This window comes from Ovis aries, chromosome 1, assembly GCF_016772045.2.
Source record: "Ovis aries strain OAR_USU_Benz2616 breed Rambouillet chromosome 1, ARS-UI_Ramb_v3.0, whole genome shotgun sequence".
NCBI classification, from domain to species: domain Eukaryota; kingdom Metazoa; phylum Chordata; class Mammalia; order Artiodactyla; family Bovidae; genus Ovis; species Ovis aries.
The window spans coordinates 94,786,633-94,808,036 of NC_056054.1; the positions used below are offsets into that span (position 1 = coordinate 94,786,633).

At 42.4% G+C, this 21,404-nt stretch overlaps 1 protein-coding gene across 2 annotated transcripts in view; it reads left to right on the forward strand.

Moving 5' to 3' along the window:
- The first annotated feature begins 16,085 nt into the window (after window positions 1-16,085).
- Window positions 16,086-21,404, forward strand: part of MAN1A2 (mannosidase alpha class 1A member 2) — a 157,992-nt gene continuing 152,673 nt past the window's right edge. For both annotated transcript variants that reach the window (XM_004002381.5, XM_042253114.1), the window contains exon 1: window positions 16,086-17,700. In XM_004002381.5, coding sequence (XP_004002430.1) covers window positions 17,399-17,700 — 302 coding nt within the window. In that variant the 5' untranslated portion in view covers window positions 16,086-17,398. The remainder of the gene's footprint in view (window positions 17,701-21,404) is intronic.

Sequence of the window (21,404 nt, forward strand, 5' to 3'; positions counted from 1 at the left end):
AAGTTGCTGAAGAACTCAACGTTGACCATTCTATGGTTGTTTGGCATTTGAAGCAAATTGGAAAGGTGAAAAAGCTCAATAAGTGGGTGACTCATGTGCTGATCCAAATCAAGAAAATTGTTGAAGTGTCATTTTTTCTTATTGCTTACAACAACGAACCATTTCTCAATCAGTTTGCGCAATGAAAAGTGGATTTTATATGACAGCCGGTATGTCCAGCTCAGTGGTTGGACCGAGAAGAAGCTCCAAAGCACTTTCCAAAGCCAGTGTTGCACCGAAAAAGATCATGGTCACTATTTGGTGCTCTGCTGCTGGTCTGTTCCACTACAGCTTTCTGAATCACAGTGAAACCATTTCATTTGAGAAGTGTGCTCAGCAAACTGATGAGGTGCAGCAAAAACTCCAACACCTGCAGCTGGCATTGGTCAACAGAAAGGACCCGATTCTTCTCCATGACAATGCCAGACCACACATCACACACCAATGTTTCAAAAGTTTTACAAATTGGGCTGTGAAGTTTGGCCTCATCTTCCATATTCACCTGACCTCTCACCAACTGACTACCACTTCTGCAAGCATCTTGCCAACTTTGTGCAGGGAAAATGCTTTCACAACAATCAGAAGGCAAAAAATACTTTCCAAGAGTTCATGGAATCCTGTAGCATGGATTTTTATGCTACAGGAATAAGCAAACTTAATTTCTTGTTGGCAAAAATGTGTTGATTATAATGGTTCCTATTTTGATTAATAAAGATGTATTTAAGTCTAGTTGATTTAAAATTCAGAGTCCAAAATTGCAATTATGTTTGCACTAACATAATAGTTGTGTCTGATAGATTAAAATCTCCCACTCAGACAGTGGGTTTGTCAATTTCTCTTTGTAATTCTGGTGGTTTTGCTTTCTTAACTGAAAACTATGTTATTAGGTACATTCAACTTCTTGGTACTGATACTCTTAATTAGTACATTTGATTCAAAATACTTTTTTGTCTCATATTAATAATGCTTCATCAACTTTTTTGTCAGTATTTTGATAGCTTCTTTTTTAAAATCTCTTTTTATGTAATATTTCTGTGGTTTACTTTTCTGTTTTTTCACCAATGTTATCTGTCTGAATATTATTCCAAACAATCTGATAATCAGTCTTTTAATAAGTAACTTAAATCTGTTTAGTTATTGTGCTTGCTGATAATAGGATTTAATTCTACTATTCTATTTAATTTGGGGTTTTGTTTGACATGCTTTTTTCTTCTTTTCTGCCTTCTATAGAATGATCAGTTTTCCATATCAGATCTCCCCATCCCTTGCTACTCTTTTTTCTTTGCAAGTTTAGAAGCTCTAGATCAGTTTTTTATTAATAGAAAATATCTTGCAAAGTATTCAAACTCAATCATTTATATTCCTCTTCCAAACATAACAAAGGACTTAGCATGTTTTAACTACCCATTGAAAACATTTCTTTCCTTTTTCAATACTAAAGTATTATTTTTTTTAATTAAAGTATAGCTGATTCACAATATTGTGTTAGTTTCACCAAAGTGATTCAGTTACACATATGTATTTTTTCAGGTTATTTTCCATTATTGGTTTTTATAAGATATTGAATATAGTTCCCTGTGTTATATAGTAAATTCTTGTTGCTTATCTGTTTTATGTATAATAGTCTGTGTCTGTTAATACTATACTCCTAAAGTAGTTATTTTCAATTTTACCATCACCTTTATTAATTTCTTCCCTCACTAGAATCTTCTGTATCCTATGCTTTCCCTCTGGGCTTAATTTTCTCCCTGGGGAAGGTACATTCTTTAGTAGTTCTTTTAGTTTAGGTCTGTGGGTGGGAGACTCCCTAGTCTTTGTTCTGCCCTCTCCTGAAATGGTAGTTTATCTGGAAATCAAATTCTTGGTTGATAATGTTCCATTCAATACTTCTAAGACACTCAATTGTTTTCTTTTTTCTGTTGTTGCTTTGGAGAACTCTATAGTCTCTTTGGATGTGAGGTTGGACCGTGAAGAAAGCTGAGCGCCGAAGAATTGATGCTTTTGAACTGTGGTGTTGGAGAAGACTCTTGAGAGTCCCTTGGACTACACGGAGATCCAACCAGTCCATTCTGAAGGAGACCAGTCCTGGGTGTTCATTGGAAGGACTGATGCTAAAGCTGAAACTCCAATACTTTGGCCACCTCATGCGAAGAGTTGACTCGTTGGAAAAGGCTCTGATGCTGGGAGGGATTGGGGGCAGGAGGAGAAGGGGACAACAGAGGATGAGATGGCTAGATGGCATCACCGACTTGATGGACATGAGTGTGGGTGAACTCCAGGAGTTGGTGATGGACAGGGAGGCCTGGTGTGCTGTGATTCATGGGGTCACAAAGAGTCAGACACGACTGAGCGACTGAACTGAACTGAACTGACCTGACAGACTCTTTGAAGGTAATCAGTATTTTCCTCTTGGTAACTTAAGATCTTATCTTTATCCTTATTTCTCTGTAGTTTCACCATAGTGTGACAGAAGTGGTCATTTACTTTTATTTATCTTGCTCAGTACACATGGTGTTCTGATGCTTTGATTAGAAAACCTTCAGTCATTTCTTCATTTTTAAAGTATAACTTGTCCACTCTTCCCTTCAGTTTTTAGTATTTCCTTCTGGAATTCTTAAGAGATGTATATGGAAGCCATTCAATATAATCCCATGAATACCAATTTTTTTTCACTTTTTAAAATAACTATTTTTCTATATTATATTCTGGGTGAATTCTTCTCTACTATGTTCTGGGTGAATTACTTTTTCTCTTCAACTTTGGCCAGCTCCAGGGTTAACATGTCCATTGATTTTTTTAAAAAAATCTCAATGACCATATACTTATTTTTAACATTTCTATTGTCTTTTTCCCCAATATTTACCTCATTTACCTGTTCTTCATGCAGCTTGTATCTGTTTCCTAATTTCTTTTCCTTTTAAAATGAGTGCTGGGCCTTCATTTATCACTTTGATAATGTGAAACATTAATTTTAAAAATCTTTGCCACATAATATCATAGTGTAGTTTTATTTGGAGTAAGTTCATATTCTGAGTGTTCATTTTGTTAGCCGTCTTTCTTAGTATGAGACTTCTGTATATCTTTGGAATTTGGTGGTCAGGCTCATTTTGAGTGAAGTTTTTATTTTCTTTTTAATGTCTTATTTTAATTTAGTATGCTCTTCCCTCCCCTGCCCAATGTGCTCACCCCTTCAGGCTCAGTTCAGTTCAGTTCAGTCACTCAGTTGTGTCCGACTCTTTGCAACCCCATGAATCACAGCACGCCAGGCCTCCCTGTCCATCACCAACTCCCGGAGTCCACTCAGATTCACGTCTATCGAGTCAGTGATGCCATCCAGCCATCTCATCCTCTGCCGCCCCCTTCTCCTCCTGCCCCCAATCCCTCCCAGAATCAGAGTCTTTTCCAATGGGTCAACTCTTCACATGAGGTGGCCAAAGTACTGGAGTTTCAGCTTTAGCATCATTCCTTCCAAAAGAACACCCAGGGCTGATCTCCTTCAGAATGGACTGGTTGGATCTCCTTGCAGTCCAAGGGACTCTCAAGAGTCTTCTCCAACACCACGGTTCAAAAGCATCAATTCTTCAGCGCTCAGCCTTCTTCACAGTCCAACTCTCACATCCATACATGACCACAGGAAAAACCATAGCTGTGACTAGACGGACCTTAGCTGGCAAAGTAATGTCTCTGCTTTTGAATATGCTATCTAGGTTGATCATAGCTTTCCTTCCAAGGAGTAAGTGTCTTTTAATTTCATGGCTGCAGTCACCATCTGCAGTGATTTTGGAGCCCAGAAAAATAAAGTCTGACACTGCTTCCCCTGTTTCCCCATCTATTTCCCATGAAGTGATGGGACTGGATGCCATGATCTTCGTTTTCTGAATGTTGAGCTTTAAGCCAACTTTTTCACTCTCCTCTTTCACTTTCTTCAAGAGGCTTTTTAGTTCCTCTTCACTTTCTGTTCAGTCAGTGATTTTTGCTTCCAGATGCCTTCTTGAACTTTTGTTCTGGAATCAGGATTACTGTTGGCATTTTGTACTCCTACTCCACAGTGGTGTTGGGGATATTGCAGAACTAGTCACTTGGCCACCTACTTGGCTTAGCTCCTGATTCCAAGGCTGTGACTTTTTGTCCTTCTGCTTCCCCAGGCAGTGGGCTGGCAGCAGTTTATTTTCAATATCCTCTCACAAGTTCCTGACTTCAACAACGAAGACTGTCCTCCACCTTGTTTGGAGCCTATTTAGTTGCTGTCACTTCACCGGAGACACAAATTTTGGGTTTCAAACTTTCTACCTCAGTGGGTCTGTAGCTTCAGACGTGCTAAGTGCTTTCTGTTTCAATTCCATTTCTGATCTAAGAAAAGAGTTATTTTGTTACGGAGCTTGGTTATACCATTTTGGCTTTCTCTTTCTATATTTTCACTATCATTACTATTTGTGTGAAACAAAGTTTGTAGATCAAAGCATGACCTTACTGTACCAACTTGAGCAGAAATCATTCTAACGTTTAACCTTCTGGCTTTCAGTCCAGTCCAGTTTAGTTCAGTCGTGTCTGACTCTTTGTGACCCCATGGACTGCCAGGCTTTCCTGTCCATCACCAACTCCCAGAGCTTGCTCAAACTCATATCCATCCAGTCAGTGATGCCATCCAACCATTTAATCTTCTGTTGTCCCCTTCTCCTCCTGCCTTCAGTCTTTCCAGCGTCAGGGTCTTTTCTAATGAGTCAATTCTTCACGTCAGGTGGCCAACATATTGGAGTTTCAGCTTCAGCATCATTCCTTCCAATGAATGTTCAGGACTGATTTCCTTGAGGATCGACTAGTTGGATCTCCTTGCAGACCAAGGGACTCTCAAAAGTCTTCTCCAACACCACAGTTCAAAAGCATCAATTCTTTGGTGCTCAGATTTCTTTATAATCCAACTCTCCCATCCATACATGACTACTGGAAAAACCATAGCTTTGACTAGATGAACCTTGGTCAGCAAAGTAATGTTTCTGGTTTTCAATATGCTGTCTATGTTGGTCATAGCTTTTCTTCCAAGGAGTAAGTGTCTTTTAATTTCATGGCTGCACTCACCATCTGCAGTGATTTTGGAGCCCAAGAAAATAAAATCTGTCACTGTTTCCATTGTTTCCCCATCTATTTGCCATGAAGTGATGGGACTGGATGCCATCACCTTAGTGTTTTTAGTGTTGAGTTTTAAGCCAACTTTTTCAGTCTCTGCTTTCACATTCATCAAGAGGCTATTTAGCTCATCTTCATTTTCTGCCATAAGGGTGGTATCATCTGTGTATTTGAGGATATTGATATTTCTTCTGGCAATCTCGATTCCAGCTTGTGCTTCATCCAGCCTGACATTTCTCATGATGTACTCTGCATATAAGTTAAATAAGCAGGATGACAATATACAACCTTGACGTACTCCTTTCCCAACTTGGAACCAGCCTGCTGTTTCATGTCCGGTTCTAACTGTTGCTTCCTGACCTGCATACAGATTTCTTAGGAGGTACATAAGGTGGTGTGGTATTCCCATCTCTTGAAGAATTTTCCACAGTTTGCTGTAATCCACATAGTCAAGATTGCCAGGAGAAATATCAATAACCTCAGATATACAGATGACACCACCCTTATGGCAGAAAGTGAAGAAGAACTAAAGAGCCTCTTGATGAACGTGAAAGAGGAAAGTGAAAAAGTTGGCTTAAACCTCAACATTCAGAAAACTAAGATCATGGCATCTGGTCCCATCACTTCATGGCAAATAAATGGGGAAACAGTGGAAACAGTGGCTTACTTTATTTCTCTGGACTCCAAGATCACTGCAGATGGTGATTGCAGCCATGAAACTAACAGACACTCTTTGGAAGGAAAGTTATGACAAACCTAGACAGCATAATGAAAAGCAGAGACATTACTTTGTGAACAAAGGTCTGTCTATTCAAGGCTATGGTTTTTCCAGTGGTCATGTACGGATATGAGAGTTGGACTATAAAGAGAGTTGAATGCCAAAGAATTGATGCTTTTGAACTGTGGTGTTGGAGAAGACTCCTGAGAGTCCCTTGGACCGCAAGGCGATCCAATCAGTCCATCCTAAAGGAAATCAGTCCTGGGTGTTCACTGGAAAGACTGATGCTGAAGCTGAAGCTCCAATACTTTGGCCACCTGATGCGAAGAGTTGACTCATTTGAAAAGGCCCTGATGCTGGGAAAGATTGAGGGCAGGAGGAGAAGGGGACGACAGAGGATGAGATGGTTGGATGGCATCACCGACTCAATGGACAAGGGGTTTGGGTGAACTCTGGGAGTTGGTGATGGACAGGGAGGCCTGGTGTGCTGCTGTTCATGGGGTCACAAAGAGTCGGATATGACTGAGCGACTGAACTGAAACTGAAACAGTCAAAGGCTTTGGTGTAGTCAGTAAGGCAGAAGAGAAAGAAAGAAAGAAAGTGAAGTAATTCAGTCGTGTCCAGCTCTTTGCAACCCCATGGACTGTAGCCTATCAGGCTCCTCCATCCATGGGATTTTCCAGGCAAGACTACTGGAATGGGTTGCAATTTCCTTCTCTAGGGGATCTTCCCGACTTAGGAATTGAACCCTGGTCTTCTGTGTTGTAGGCAGATGCTTTTACCATCTGAACCACCAAGGAATTCAATAAAGCAGATGTTTTTCTGAAACTCTCTTGCTTTTTCTGTGATCCGACGGATGTTGGCAATTTGATCTCTGGTTTCTCTGTCTTTTCTAAATCCAACTTGAACATCTGGAAGTTCACGGTTCACATACTGTTGAAGCCTGGCTTGGAGGATTTTGAGCATTACTTTGCTAGTGTGTGAGATGAGTGCAATTGTGAAATAGTTTGAACAATCTTTGGCATTACCTTTCTTTGGGATCGGAATGAAAACTGACCTTTTCCAGTCCTGTGTCTGCTGGTGACTTTTCTAAATTTGCTGGCATATTGAGTGCAGCACTTTAACAGCATCATTTTTTAGGATTTGAAATAGCTCAACTGGAATTCTATCACCTCCACTAGCTTTGTTCGTAGTGATGCTTCCTAAGGCCCACATGACTTTGCGTTCTAGGATATCTGGCTCTAGGTGAGTGATCAGACCATTGTGGTTATCTAGGTCATTAAGATCTTTTTTTTGTATAGTTCTTCAGTGTATTCTTGCCATCTCTTCTTAGTATCTTCTGCTTCTGTTAGAGCCATACCATATCTTTCCTTTATTGTGCCCATCTTTGCATGAAATGTTCCCTTGTTATCTCTAATTTTCTTGAAGTGATCTCTAGTCTTTCCCATACTATTGTTTTCTCTATTTCTTTGCATTGATCACTGAGGAAGGCTTTCTTATCTCTTTTTGCTATTCTTTGGAACTCTGCATTCAGATGGGTGTATCTTTCCTTTTCTCCTTTGCCTTTAGCTTCTCTTCTTTTCTCAGCTCTTTGTAAGGCCTCCTCAGACAACGATTTTGCCTTTCTTTTTCTTAGAAATGGTCTTGATAACATCAGGAACTTCTGCCCATAGTTCTTCATGCACTCTGTCAGATCTAATCCCTTGAATCTATTTCTCACTTCCTCTATATAATCATAAGGGATTTCATTTAGGTCATACCTGAATGGTCTGGTGGTTTTCCTTAATTTTTCAATATGTCTGAGTTTTGCAATAAGGAGATCATGGTCTGAGCCACAATCAGCTCCCAGTCTTGTTTTTGCTCACTGTATAGAGCCTCTGCATCTTCAGCTGGAAAGAATATAATTAATCTGATTTTGGTATTGGCCATCTGGTGATGTCCATGTGTAGAATAGTCTCTTGTGTTGTTGGAAGAGGGTGTTTGCTATGACCAGTGTGTTCTCTTGGCAAAACTGTTAGCCTTTGCCCTGCTTCATTTTGTACTTCAAGGCCAAATTTTCCTGTTACTCCAGGTATCTCTTGACTTCTTACTTTTGCATTCCAGTCCCTTATGATGAAAAGGACATCTTTTTTGGGTGTTAGTTCTAGAAGGTCTTGTATAGATCTTCACAGATCTGTTCAACTTCAGCTACTTCAGCATTACTGGTGGGGGCATAGACTTGCATTACTGTGATACTGAATTATTTGCCTTGGAAATGAACAGAGATCATTCTGTCATTTTTGAGATTGCACCCAAGTGCATTTCAGACTTTTGTTGATTGTGAGGGCTACTCCATTTCTTCTAAGGATTCTTGCCTTCAGTAGTAGATATAATACTTTTATCTGTGACTTTTTCTCTCACCAACCCTCCCTCTATCATCTATGTTATAGCCATAATTAATTATTTTAAAGGATCAGTAAATTGCATGTCCCACCCTTTTCCCCCACTGATTTTGAGTGAAGACATACAGGATAGTAAAGTGGAGGTTTTTTTTTTTTTTTTTTTTTTAAATGTCAGCTCTATTACAGATAAGCTAATAAAGAACAAGGTTCTAGATCTGTAATCCAAAAAAGCTTCAGACACTCTCAGCTGACTGCTCACTCCCACAAAACTTGGCCTCAGGACAGCCCACTAAAGGGGAATGATGGTTCTGCCAAGCAGACATGTTCACAAAAGATGATTGCACTAGTTCCGGGGCAGAAAGGGAACAAAAGAATGAATCATCAGTAATTGGGACTTTTCAATAGATTAGTTCCATTCAATCAAGGCCTATGAGCCAATGAATGTAAGAGTACTCCCCAATCAGGTAGCTCACTCCTGAGTGTGAAGGGGTGTGATATAAGTACCCAAGTGGTGGAGGTGGTTTTGTCACTAAGTTGTGTCTGACTCTTGTGACCCCATGGACTGTAGTCTGTCAGAGTCCTCTGTCCATGGGATTTCCCAGGCAAGAATACTGGAGTGGGTTGCTATTTCCTTCTCCAGGGGATCTTCCTGACCCAGGGATCGAACCCATGGCTCCTGCATCTCCTGTGTTGGCAGGTGGATTCTTTACCACTGAACCACAGTTATGCTGAAAGTTTCCACTTTTGTCTCAGATCAAAGATTTTGTTAACAAAATATGCCCCTCATTGTATGCTTTGTGCTTAGTCACTCCTCAGTCATGTGTGACACTTGTGATCCCATAGAAGCCTGCCAGGCTCCTCTGTCCATTGGATTCTCCGGGTAAGAATACTGGAGTAGGTTGCCATTTCCTTCTCCACCAGATTTCCTGACCCAGGAATCGAACCTGGGTCTCCTGCATTGCAGGCAGACTGTTTACTGACTGAGCTATGAGGGAAGACCAAGCCACTCATTACATATATTTAAATAATCCAAATACTTATTAGAGAATTATCTAGCTTACTTTCAATATACTAACATTAAAAGAGAAGTAGAAAGAGCAGAGGATACATCACCAAATCAGGTTTTGACCAACATCCAGACTTAAACAGCACTGGGAAGTCCCAAGTCACAGCACATCCAGAGTCCAATTGGGAAAATGTCCCGGGCAGCATATCCACTCCCTCGGTGAGACTTCAAGGTTTGCAGTTTGGGGTTCCCACTTATAATCCCACAAGTTAATATAATAATCAGTCTGCGAGCAAATTGCAAGCCTGGTTTCATGTTAATGATGTTTGCTTTGTGTTGTAAAAACAAGGGTCTTCCCTGGTGGCTCAGATGGTAAACAATTGGCCTGCAATGGGGGAGACCTGGTTTTGATCCTTGGATTGGAAGATCCCTTGGAGAAGGAAATTCTCCAGTATTCTGGCCTGGGGAATTCCATGGACTATACAGTCCATGGGGTCACAAAAGTCAGACAAGACTGAGCAACTGTCATTTGTCTTGTAAAACTTGGAATGTTGCTAAGCCTGGGGCTTGCTTGACCAGACCCCGTCCAGGGGCTAAACAATCTCAGAATTAGTTCCCTATCTTCTCTATGGTGCTGCCAGTCTTAAACTCACAACAGGCAGTCACCCACAGTCACTCACAGTTGGGGCAATGTCCAGGCAGGTTAGAAGCAAGGTCAGAGGCCTACTCTGCTTCGTTTTTGAAGCCTAAATAAGACTATTTAATTTCTCTAACAAGCACCAAGGAAACTCAGGAGCCCCTATGGAACTCTTCAAAATTGGATACTCCCATCCACCTTTATAAAGAGCAATCTGATGCCAAAGGAGGTTAAGCGTTCTTTGTAAAGCCTCATATTAAAGCTGTTTTGAATCTACTCAAGGCAGTTATCTTGACAATATATGTGACTGATTTATATATTCATTCATTAAATAGTATTGTGCATCCATTGTCAGTGATATACTACGTTCTAGATATCAAAAGATAAAGGAAATATGGAAGCAGCTGCATATAATGAAAAAAATCCAGGCTCTGCAACTGGAGAATCTTGGACCTAATCCCACCTTTGCCACTGACCTGTGTGAACCTGGAAACATTGGAGAAGTTCTTTATTCTTATTTCTTCATCCATAAGATTAAAATTAAAATACATACCTCATAGGGTTGTTATGAGAATTAAATGAGATCATGTATCGGATAGTGCTTCCCCCATAGCTGGGATTCAATAAATATGAGTGATAGTTTTTACTATAGGCATCAGGATGAGTGGAGTTGGCAGGTGCAAAAAAGTGGGAAGAACCTGTGAGAAGGTTGGAGGAAGGAGAAAGAACATGGCATGTGCTAGGGGCAACTCCTTTCCTTTGGCCCCACTTTTCCCATGGTAGGGGAAGGGCGGGTAGGAGTGTTTCATTAGAATACAACTCCCTGGTGTACAGCGCCCTGCAGTACTCTTGCCTGGGAAATCCCATGGATAGCGGAGCCTGGCGGGTTACAGTCCATGGGGCTGAGAAAGAGTCAGACACAACGTAGTGACTAAACAACAACAATAGGGGCTGCTAGGTTTGAGATACCTTCGCTGTCACTTGTGTTCAGCCCTTTCCATTTTAGGCCTTCTCCCCACTTTCATCACTAACCCAAGTCTGATGGTTGCCTGAAAGAGTTCCTTCTGGTCCCTTATCCTTTTATACCTGTGGAACTATTGATGCGTCACATACTAGAGAGAGCCACAGCACCTCCATGCAAAGATATCCTGGGTATTCTTTACATTGTGCATCATAGAAACTAATTATGACTGTAAAAAGAAATTTACAGGCTTGTGTAACTCAGAAGTTTAAAGGATGAACTAGCTTTAGGTATAGCTGGGTTCACAGAAGAAGCAGATTTATTATGTGGCCAGTCATGCTGAAGCGTCTGGCTTCCTCATTGCTTGGCCCTGATTTAGGCACCAGTAGAGGCCCTGGTCATGTGTTTACACAGTCACATGTTTTTCTAAAATTTGAAAATTTCATTTTCCCTCTTCAAGAGTATTGGGCTTCCCAGGAGGCTCAGTGGTAAAGAATCTACCTGCCAATGCAGGAGACACAGGTTCAATCCCTGGGTCAGGAAGATGCCCTGGAAAAGCAACACACTCCAGTATTCTTGCCTGGGAAATCCCACGGACAGAGGAGCCCGGTGGGCTATAGTTCATGGGGTTGCAAAGAGTTGGACATGACTGAAGCGATGGAGCAAGTATGTATGGTTTAAGAGTATTGAGAGTTTAGGTCAAGCAACATATTTACTATAATAAAGCAGGGAAGTTTCTGGTTAAGTGGTAGTGACAAGTAACTCTGATTGCCTGTTGCATGTTCTGCTCCCTATGTTGGAACACTAGCCTTCTTCCCTGCTGGTTAAAGGCTCAGTTCAAACATTTGATCGAGAAACCATCCTTGACATACTTCCAGTCTCCCTCCCCTCACTTTGGTGCCCTTTCAGTGAACCCATGGGGCCTTGAGGCTTTAGTTTGTAAGGTAATTGTCAATGTTCACCTATCTCCCCACACCGGACTGTGTGCTCATTGAGACAGGGGTTCTAACTTATTTCTCCAAACCTCTAGCACCTAGTAGAGGCTATAGAACATGGTAGTCCTTCAACAAATGTCTTTCATAAGCAAATGTGCCTCAAGTATTTTGGCTCAGACAGACAGGTGAAGTTTTTTGGACTCTCCTGACTTGTGTAGTCACGAAGTTGTGCCCAACTCATCTGTGACCCCATGGACTATAACCCACCAGGCTCTTTTGTCTGTGGGATTTCTCAAGCAAGAATGGGAGTGGGTTGACATTTCCTTCTCCAGGGAATCTTCCCAACCTAGGGATGGAATCCAATCCGCATCTCCTGTATTGGCAGGCGGATCCTTTACCACTGAGCCAGCAAGGAAGCCCCTAACCTGCTCCTTTACCTTTATCAAGGTAAAGGATATCAACAAGTCAGGAGAGTCCAAAAAACTTCACCTGTCTGTCTGAGCCAAAATACTTGAGGCACATTTGCTTATGAAAGACACATTTGTTGAAGGACTACCATGTACTATAGTCTCTACTAGGTGCTAGAGGTTTGCAGAAATGAGTTGGAATCCCTGTCTCAACGAGCACACAGTCTGGTGTGGGGAGATCGGTGAGCACTGACAAGTACCTGACAAACTAAAGCCTCAAGGGCCTATGGGTTAGGGGCTTCCTTCTGGCTCAGTGGTAAACGATCCTTTATCCTTTAGTTACAGAGAGCTAACTTGAGAGTTTCATAACCTTGAACTTCAGCTTATCCCTGACCTCTAGGGAAAAAACTTTACAGAAGAATGAGTGGAAAGAGCTGACCAAAACTTGGTAATTTTTCTACACATTTAATGGTGATGTCGTAATTTCTGCTATAGCATTTTCCTTGAGAACCAGTTGAAACTAAGAAGAAACAGGTTATATAAGTAAATCAAAAGCCTCTTTCTGCATTCCAGCTATAGTTTCTCTAGTATGTGACTTCAGTTTCACTGAAAACAGAGCTACATGGTGTATATATATGTGTGTGCTAATAGATATGTGTTAATAGATGTTAAATTGTTTCAATAATGGAAAAGATATGATTAAACAAATAGCTGTTACACTGTAATATGTAAGTGGATCTCAGTAATGGTCTTATAAATCTGAACCGTTGAGATAAATTTTATTATGAACTTAATAATTCCTATTTCCTAAGATATTATTTGTCTGCCATTTTGGAATCTTGTCTATGGCTGGGTGCGTGCTCAGTCATGTCTGACTTTTTTCGACCCCATGAACTGTATAGTCCACCAGGCTCCTCTGTCCATGGGATTTCCCAGGCAAGAATACTGGAGTGGGCTGCCATCTCCAGAGATTCCCTGGTGGCTCAGACAGTAAAGCGTCTGCCTACCCTGGGAGACTGGGGTTCAATCCCTGGGTTGGGAAGATCTCCTGCAGAAGGAAATGGCAACCCACTCCAGTATTCTTGCCTGGAAAATCCCATGGGTGGAGGAACCTGGTAGGCTACAGTCCATGGGTTCGCAAAGAGTCAGACATGGCTGAGCAACTTCACTCTCTTTCTTTCTCCAGGGGATCTTCCTGACCCAGGGATTGAACCCAGGTCTCCTGCATTGTAGGCAGATTCTTTAACCATCTGAGCTATAGGGAAATGCCACCTGGGAAACATATAAATATATATCTCATGTAGGCTCTGCTTCCTGTTGATTGCCCTCAGATGTGTGTTCATCTTGATACAACTGTGTCCACTTATTTGAAATTTGACCTTAACTTTCTCAAATATCAGTCTATTTAAAAATTTTTATTTAATTATAAAAGTAACATAAACAGAGCACATGTGGAAAAACCATACATAATACCATCTTAACACAACAGCTATAGTCTTTTTCAAATATTCCCTTTAAATTTTTTATACACATAATTTTATATACTTGTAATCATAATTTATGAATATATTTTTGACTTGCTTTTAAAGATCAACAAAACAAAACAAGACTGATTCTTTTAAAAATTATTTCAGGAACTAGTCTCCAGAATGAACACACACACACCTTTGGATGCTTGTGCAGGATTACAGTAACATAATCAACAGCATCATCAATGGTCTTAGAATTGCAGACTGTATTTGCAATAACCTCGAACTTAAGTAATGATGTTTTTACTGTCCTGAGGAAAAGTGAATTTTGCAAAACAGCTAAGGGCAAGAGAGGGACACAGATAAGTCTCCACCAGTTATGAGTCATACTTGTCTACTAGGTTAAAGCAGGTTTCATGATTGATATGTCTGTGGTTAACAATTTGGTGTCGATCTGCTGCTGCTGCTGCTAAGTCGCTTCAGTCGTGCCCAACTCTGTGCAACCCCATAGACGGCAGCCAACCAGGCTCCCCCGTCCCTGGGATTCTCCAGGCAAGAACGCTGGAGTAGGTTGCCATTTCCTTCTCCAATGCATGAAAGTGAAAAGTGAAAGTGAAAGTGAAGTCGTGTCCAACTCTTAGTGACCCCATGGACTGCAGCCTACCAGGCTCCTCCATCCATGGGATTTTCCAGGCAAGAGTACCAGAGTGGGGTGCCATTGCCTTCTCCGATCTAGATAATAGTTGTCCTTCAAGGTTTATGTAACTTGCTATTTCATTTAGAAATCAAATTTATTTCCCCCGATCTTTCCATGGAAAGTAATAACCTCAACAGTTGGAAAACCAAGTGTTTCTTTTCCTTTGGCTTACAGAGAGGCTCAGCATTAGAAACTTATTCTTAAAATTGACAGACTTTATAAAGACACATTGGGAAGGCAGGGAATTTCTTACATCTACTTTTCACAAGTGTCCAACACAAATCTCACTTTGGATTGGGCTGCCAGCCTGAATGGGTGAGAGGTGGCACATAACATTTTTATGTCTTTGTTTCATTTGGTGAATCAATGACAATGACTTCTTTTGTCATATGGTAGGTAGTCAGATATGCAGAACTTCTGGAAATAGTGCAGACTGGAATGTACTTTGAATTGTGCCAATGAATGAGGATTTTTTGTTTGATTTTTAGCTAAGGCTGACCTTTTGTTCCTGCCACTTAAGGGACTCCTTTCCAATTCCCAGTTATCACTAAGGATGTGTAGAGGGAATGACATTTTAATATCAAACACAATCTCAAAGTTGGAAGTAAGAGTATTTGTGTATCAGAAATTTTTTGTTCTTAATCACAACATGGGGGCTTCCCTCAGAGCTCAGTTGGTAAAGTATCCGCCTGCAATGCGGGTGACCCAGGTTCAATTCCTGGGTCGGGAAGAACCCCCTGGAACTGGCAGCCCACTCCAGTATTCTTGCCTGGAGAATCTCATGTACAGAGAAGCCTGGCAGGCTACAGGCCACGGGGTCGCAAGTCAGACACGACTTAGCGACTATACCACCATCACCAAGCACAACATGGTTCTTAACACTATGGATAACAGAAATCAACTCAGGTTGCTTTTCAGGCTTAGTTTAAGCAATACTGTTGTCTTTTGGGGTTCTAGCACCTCCTCGTTCATACTTCTTATCTCTTTTGTAGGAGCGGTGGTGGTGAGGAGTGTGAAGGAGTGTGAAGATGACGGGAGAATGTCTTCCAGAAACTGGACGACGACGAGGCTGCTGTCCTGTGGGGTCATATGGACCGCTGCTGGAGACTCCTCAACCAGGACACCTAAACGAAAGGTCGCCATTTTAAACACAGAGCCAGGCACTTGGATGATGCTCAACAGAGATGACTCGAGCCTCGGGTGCCCAAAGACGTGTATAGGGGCTGCAAAGAAGTTGGAGACCCAGTCTTTAGCCCTAAGGGGTCAACGGTCCACAATTGAAGACATGATTTCCACAGAGCAAAATTAAACGTTAACCTTGGCCATCAGATCCTTTGAGTCCCAGCAACTTGATTGCAGCGAAGCCTTGGTGACCTGAACACTCCCCACCCTCGCCCCAAGCACTAGATCAGTCCCACGAGTGACGATGGCAAAGCCTGGCATGGGTGAAGTTATCACTGAAACAAGGACGGGAAACGTTCTCCCACTAAGCGCCCAGACGGCTGCTGCAGGACGCTTCCGGGGGGCGCGCCGGCGGCTGGCGGGAGGGCGGCGCTGGAGCCCGCAGCGGCGCGAGGCCGGAGCGCGGGCCGGGCGGGGCGGGGGAGGGGCGGCGGCGGGGCCGGGAGCGTGCGCGCGCACCTCACACTCCGCCGCCCGGGGACGCCCACTCGCGAGTCGGGGCCGAAGGCCGGCCCGCGCCATCCGTCCCACCCCCACACGCCGGCTCCTCTCAGGCGTGTGCCCAACGGTGAAGGCCCCCGGTTGCTCCGCGCCCTCGGGGCCTAGAGTGCCACAGGGCGAGGACCGGGCCGCAGCCCCGCACCGCGTGGACGCGCTGCCTCTCCCGCAGCCGCCGCCACCGCCAGAGAGCAGCTGCGAACGACCCGAGGCTGCGCGGCGGAGGCCCCCAAGGCGGCTGGCGGCCCCCAAGGCGGCTGGCGGCCGGGGAGGAAGGAGACGGAACTGACCTCTGCCCGCCTGAGGCGCGGCTGCTGCCGCGCGCCCGGGGCCGGCGCCGCCCCCGGGCTGAGGGAGGAATGAGCAGGCGCCTGCCCCGGGCTCTCGGACCTGAGGGCCGCGGCTCGGCTGCTTCTTACGCCTCCGAGCTGCGGAGGCTCGGTCGCCGGGCCCGGGTGCGGCGCGGTCAGCGGCGGCCTCTCTCGGGGAGTCGGCGCCGGGGTTAACTTAACCGGCCGCCGAGAGGAGGAGGAGCCGGGCGGGGGCGGTCGACGCACCTCCCCTCCCCCAGCACACGCCGGGGCTTCTCAGAGGCCGCGGAGGAGGAAGTTCCGCTCTCTGACAGACCCGAGCGGTAGCAACAGCGGCCGCGGCTGGGAGGGCGCAGGTATTTTGGACGCGAATGCCCTTCGCGCCGACTGTCGAGGGGGCAGCGTCGGAGCCTGCCCTCGGAGCCGGGGGACAGGGTCGGGAGGCGCGGGCATAGGAGCCCTCTTTCCTGCTTTTCACCCAGCGTCGCTCTTTTGGCTTCGCGCTGAGGCGGGAGACCCCTCCTCTCGTTGGCCGACTTCCGAAGAGCCCCTTGTTTTTCAACCACTGAGATTAAGAAATTCTCCAATCGAAGCATCAGAGGAGCCCAAGTGAACCTTCTACAACTCTGGGATCACGTCAGTCACCCTTTTGGGGCGGGAGACCACGCTGGAGCATCTCCCTGAGGTGCAGGAATGGAAGAGCCCACCTTGCATCCTTTCTGCGGTGTTGCTTGGCCGATCTACCCTTGGGAATGAAGAGGAGACTTGTAATCACCCGGTGAGGTACCGAAAGCCAGATGGCAAAAGAAAATATCACAGGACTTAAACTAGTGATCGTTTTGGGGCCACACTCGTTTCTGCATGTAATTGAATGAGCGTGAAAGAGGTACCCTATTGAAAAGCACAACAGTCCTTTAAGAGGAGAAAAATTGAATTTCCCCATTTTTGCCAAGATTCCGAAGACTGTTCAATGTATCGTACGTTTGATATAAGATGAGAACTTTATGAAATATTTTGCCCAAGAGCTTAAACGATGACTACCCCAGCGCTGCTACCCCTCTCTGGACGAAGGATACCACCGCTGAACCTGGGGCCGCCTTCGTTCCCGCATCACAGGGCTACCTTGAGACTTTCTGAGAAGTTTATCCTCCTCCTTATTCTAAGTGCCTTCATCACCCTGTGTTTTGGGGCATTCTTCTTTCTTCCAGACTCTTCAAAACACAAACGCTTTGATCTGGGTTTGGAAGATGTGTTAATTCCTCATGTAGATGCCGGCAAAGGGGCGAAACACCCTGGAATCTTCCTGATCCATGGACCAGATGAGCATAGACACAGGTTTGTTTATTTCAGAAGTTCTGGTATTAACGTTTGGCAGAGCGAGGTATGCTTTATTGCATCAGATCTGTTATTTTTTGGCAGTAAAATATAACTTTCCCTGAGTTGTGAGAGCTGAATTATGATTTCACAACTAGTTAAATAGAGAACCACAAACTGGAAGGACTCCAGAGCCCCATCCAACGTCCAGCTCCTTCCTTTTATGTCGGAGGAACATTTGTGTTCAGAGATGTTGGGTCTGATGTGAACAGTTGGGATTGGAGGTATGAAAACTTGAAGAAATAGTGAAATAGGCCATGGCTTCATTTATTAAGAAGGTGTTGCTTTGTGTCTTTGTGCCACCCTGTAAAATAGATCCATGGAATCCTGACATTCTATGGATTTGTGTCTCTCAAAGGGCCCTCGTTCTCTGGCTGGTAGTTAACCTCAGCAGTGAAGTTTAAGCATTTTAGTAGGACAGGCACAGTAGATATATTTTGGTGCTCTGTGTGCAATCAGTTAAGTTAAAGATCTCACTGAATCTTAAGTCACTCACTTTGTGAGTCTTGTAGACAAGATTTGGTTATGTTTTTAAATATAATTTTGTTCTGACCTTTTTTTTTTCCCCCATGTGGAAGGTAGTGTGTGTCAAGTAACTCTTGAAATTTGCCTAATTAAAGGGTTCACATTCTTTCCAGTCACTAAATCTGAAGTGAGCTCTTGGAAGAATGTATCCAAATTAGGATAAAATGGGAGCTCTAGTGCTCTTTAAATCTTTTATTATATCAAAAGAAGAATCTGGGAAAGTAGTTTGCTTTGTTCAAACCTACAGTTTTGTTTTGTTCTTTTTTCCCATGCTCCATCTTTCCCCCTTTTGCTGTATTTCTTAAATTAATTTTTGAGTATGTTTAAAAAAAAAAAGGCTTATATTCTGTTCTCAATTGATGTTAATCTTAACTTTTCCTCAAGCACAAAGTTTTTGAAAAACCTTGTGTTCAAATGTTATCCAAAGTTAAATACTTTAGGAATATGGACTGTTGTAATGAGAGCTGATTTTTCCTGTTTCTCAGTCTAGTTCTTTGCTTGCTGTTTCTTTGACTTTTTGGCTGAACCTTATGGAGTAGTTACTTCTAAAATTATTTCATACCATTCGTCTGTAACCAAATTAATTTGAAATTTTTCCCGTCATCTTCAACTTTTGTACTCTTTTCATTTGTTTCTTTTATTTTCTCCTTTGCTGTTTGTGACTTTGAGAAAAATCTGATGTGATCTGTGAAATACGTTGCTGAAAAATTAACACTGAAAGTACTGCTTTCCTTGAAAACCTTATTTCCCATGGTATTTATAATGATAAGTATTTTTTTAAAAAGATGCTAAGACTGACTTCAGAGTTCTTTGAAGCCACAAATTAACATTATTTAACTCTCTTATACTTATTTGTCATATACTTAATAATTTCCTTTATATTTTAAATTTGTTTTAAAAGTTAAGAAATGTGGCACATTCTAGTTTAAAAATGTTCACATAGAAAAATTCTGTTAAGTGGAGTTTAAATTTCAAATTTGAATGAAAATACATATATGTGCAATATGTGCATTTTTTCCACATTTTAAAAATCTATTTAAATCTCTTAAAACAAGAACTCTTAAATTTATATAGCCCTAGAATACATATGCTTTTTGTTTTGTTGTACAAAACTGTTGGATTTCTGAGTTTGCAGTGAGAGATTGGTTATTGAATTCTCTTAACAAGGTATGGCGAGTGAGCCATATCTTAGGTTTTGGGTAGTAAGAGTCTGGACGACAAATCATTTATGTGAGACACTTATTCAAATCTGTTTGGTTCTTGAGTTTTGGAAAGCACGAATTGGAATAGAGTTCAGGTCTTGAGTGAAGTCACTCAGTCGTGTCCGACTCTTTGTGACCCCATAGACTGCAGCCTGCCAGGCTCCTCTGTCCATGGGCTTTTCTAGGCAATAGTAGTGGAGTGGATTGCCATTTATTATCTCTGAGCATATTTTATGTGGTAAATCAGTTTATTTTTATATTGATTGTCACCATATCTGAAAACAGTGTATAGTTATAAGTAATTTTTCTAATTTGAGCAACTAAATACATTCCAAACAATATATCATTCAAATAAACAAATTTCAATGTAAAATATGAAACATTAATGTATAAACATTAGTGTTGTTCACTGACTTGGTTGTGTCTAACTCTTTGCCACCCCATGGACTACAGCGCCAGGCTTTTCTGTCCTTCACTGTCTCCCACAGTTTGCTCAAACTCGTGTCCATTGAGTTGATGATGCCATCCAACCATCTCATCCTCTATCTGTTAAAATGCTGTCTTTCTGAATTAACATTAACATATTTAAAAGTAATTCAGGAAGATGTCATTTTAACAGATACATACAGTAACTAAGTTCATGCCTGTTTTGGATGTGGTCATAGGATCATCTTTCTTAGTTGAGAAAGTACAAATGATTTATCTTAATTTTGTGTGTGTGGAGAAGAGTGTAGGATAGAGGGATGAGGAGCCTTACTTTAATGGAGAAGTAATGGAAAATAAATCTTGGCCATTATTTCTTATTCACAGTATTTTACGGATACTTGTTGAATTGGCTTTTCTTAATTACTTAGTGTAGTAGTTTGGTGCTTAAGCTCTGGAGTCAGACTGCATGGATTCATACCCTGCTTTGTCATTGATTAGATATGTGATTTGGAACAGATTTTCAAATTCTGTGTCTTAGTTGCTTCCTCTGGATTACAGATTGTTATATTGAACGAGATATAGTGCATGCAGAGTGCTCAGTGTAGTTCCTAGCATTTAGTAAATGCTCAGTAAATATTAACAATTATTATTAATAATTATATTTTGAGTATTTAAATTCTGAGTCTACTTACATGTACCTTTAAATATTGTACATGTTTCTGACAAGTTGGGTGCTGATTTATTTTTAAAGGTGCACCAGAACCTTATTATCTAAAGGAATATTTTATCATCAAATTATTTAGCAATAAATGTGTATTGCATGTCTGCTGTGTATTGGGCCCTGCTTTTATGGCACTTCCCACCTAGGGGGAGGGGTGGGAAGGGATGACAGACATTAAATGAACAAGTTTATTTTTTGGGTGTGATGAGTGTTACAAGATACATTCAGTGCTGTCAGAGCACATAATGATGTGAGTTAGCCTGTGGAGTGGGGGACAGGCAATGGGAACAGGGAAGGCTTTTTGAGGAAACTGTTCAGAAGTTTACAAGTAGGAGATTGCTAAGTCAGGTAGAGTTGTGGGGGGAAAAAGATCAAAGCAGAGAATATGCCATGTGTGAAAGCCCTAAGTAGTATTATTGTCAAACCCAAGTTCATGTGCCTGATGCACAATGAGGCCGAACAAACGTTAAGAGTTTGGAGTGGAGAAAAGTTTACTGCAAGGGCCAAGCAAAGAGGATGGGACAACTCATGCTCCAAAGACTCAAACCGCCCGGTAATTTTCAGGGAAGAGTTCTTACAGGCAAAAGTACTGGAGAGAGGGCTGCAGGGTGTGTGACGTCCTCTTAATCTGTTGGTGGTGAGATAACAGGGTGGTGTTCTAGGAATCTGTCATCAGCCTTCTGATTGCTTGTGTTCAGCCTGAAGATACTGTCTTCCACCTGGATGGAGGCCCTAGTTCCTGTCAGAACTGGGAGATATGTGTTATATTGTTAGGCACCTTCCTGATCACT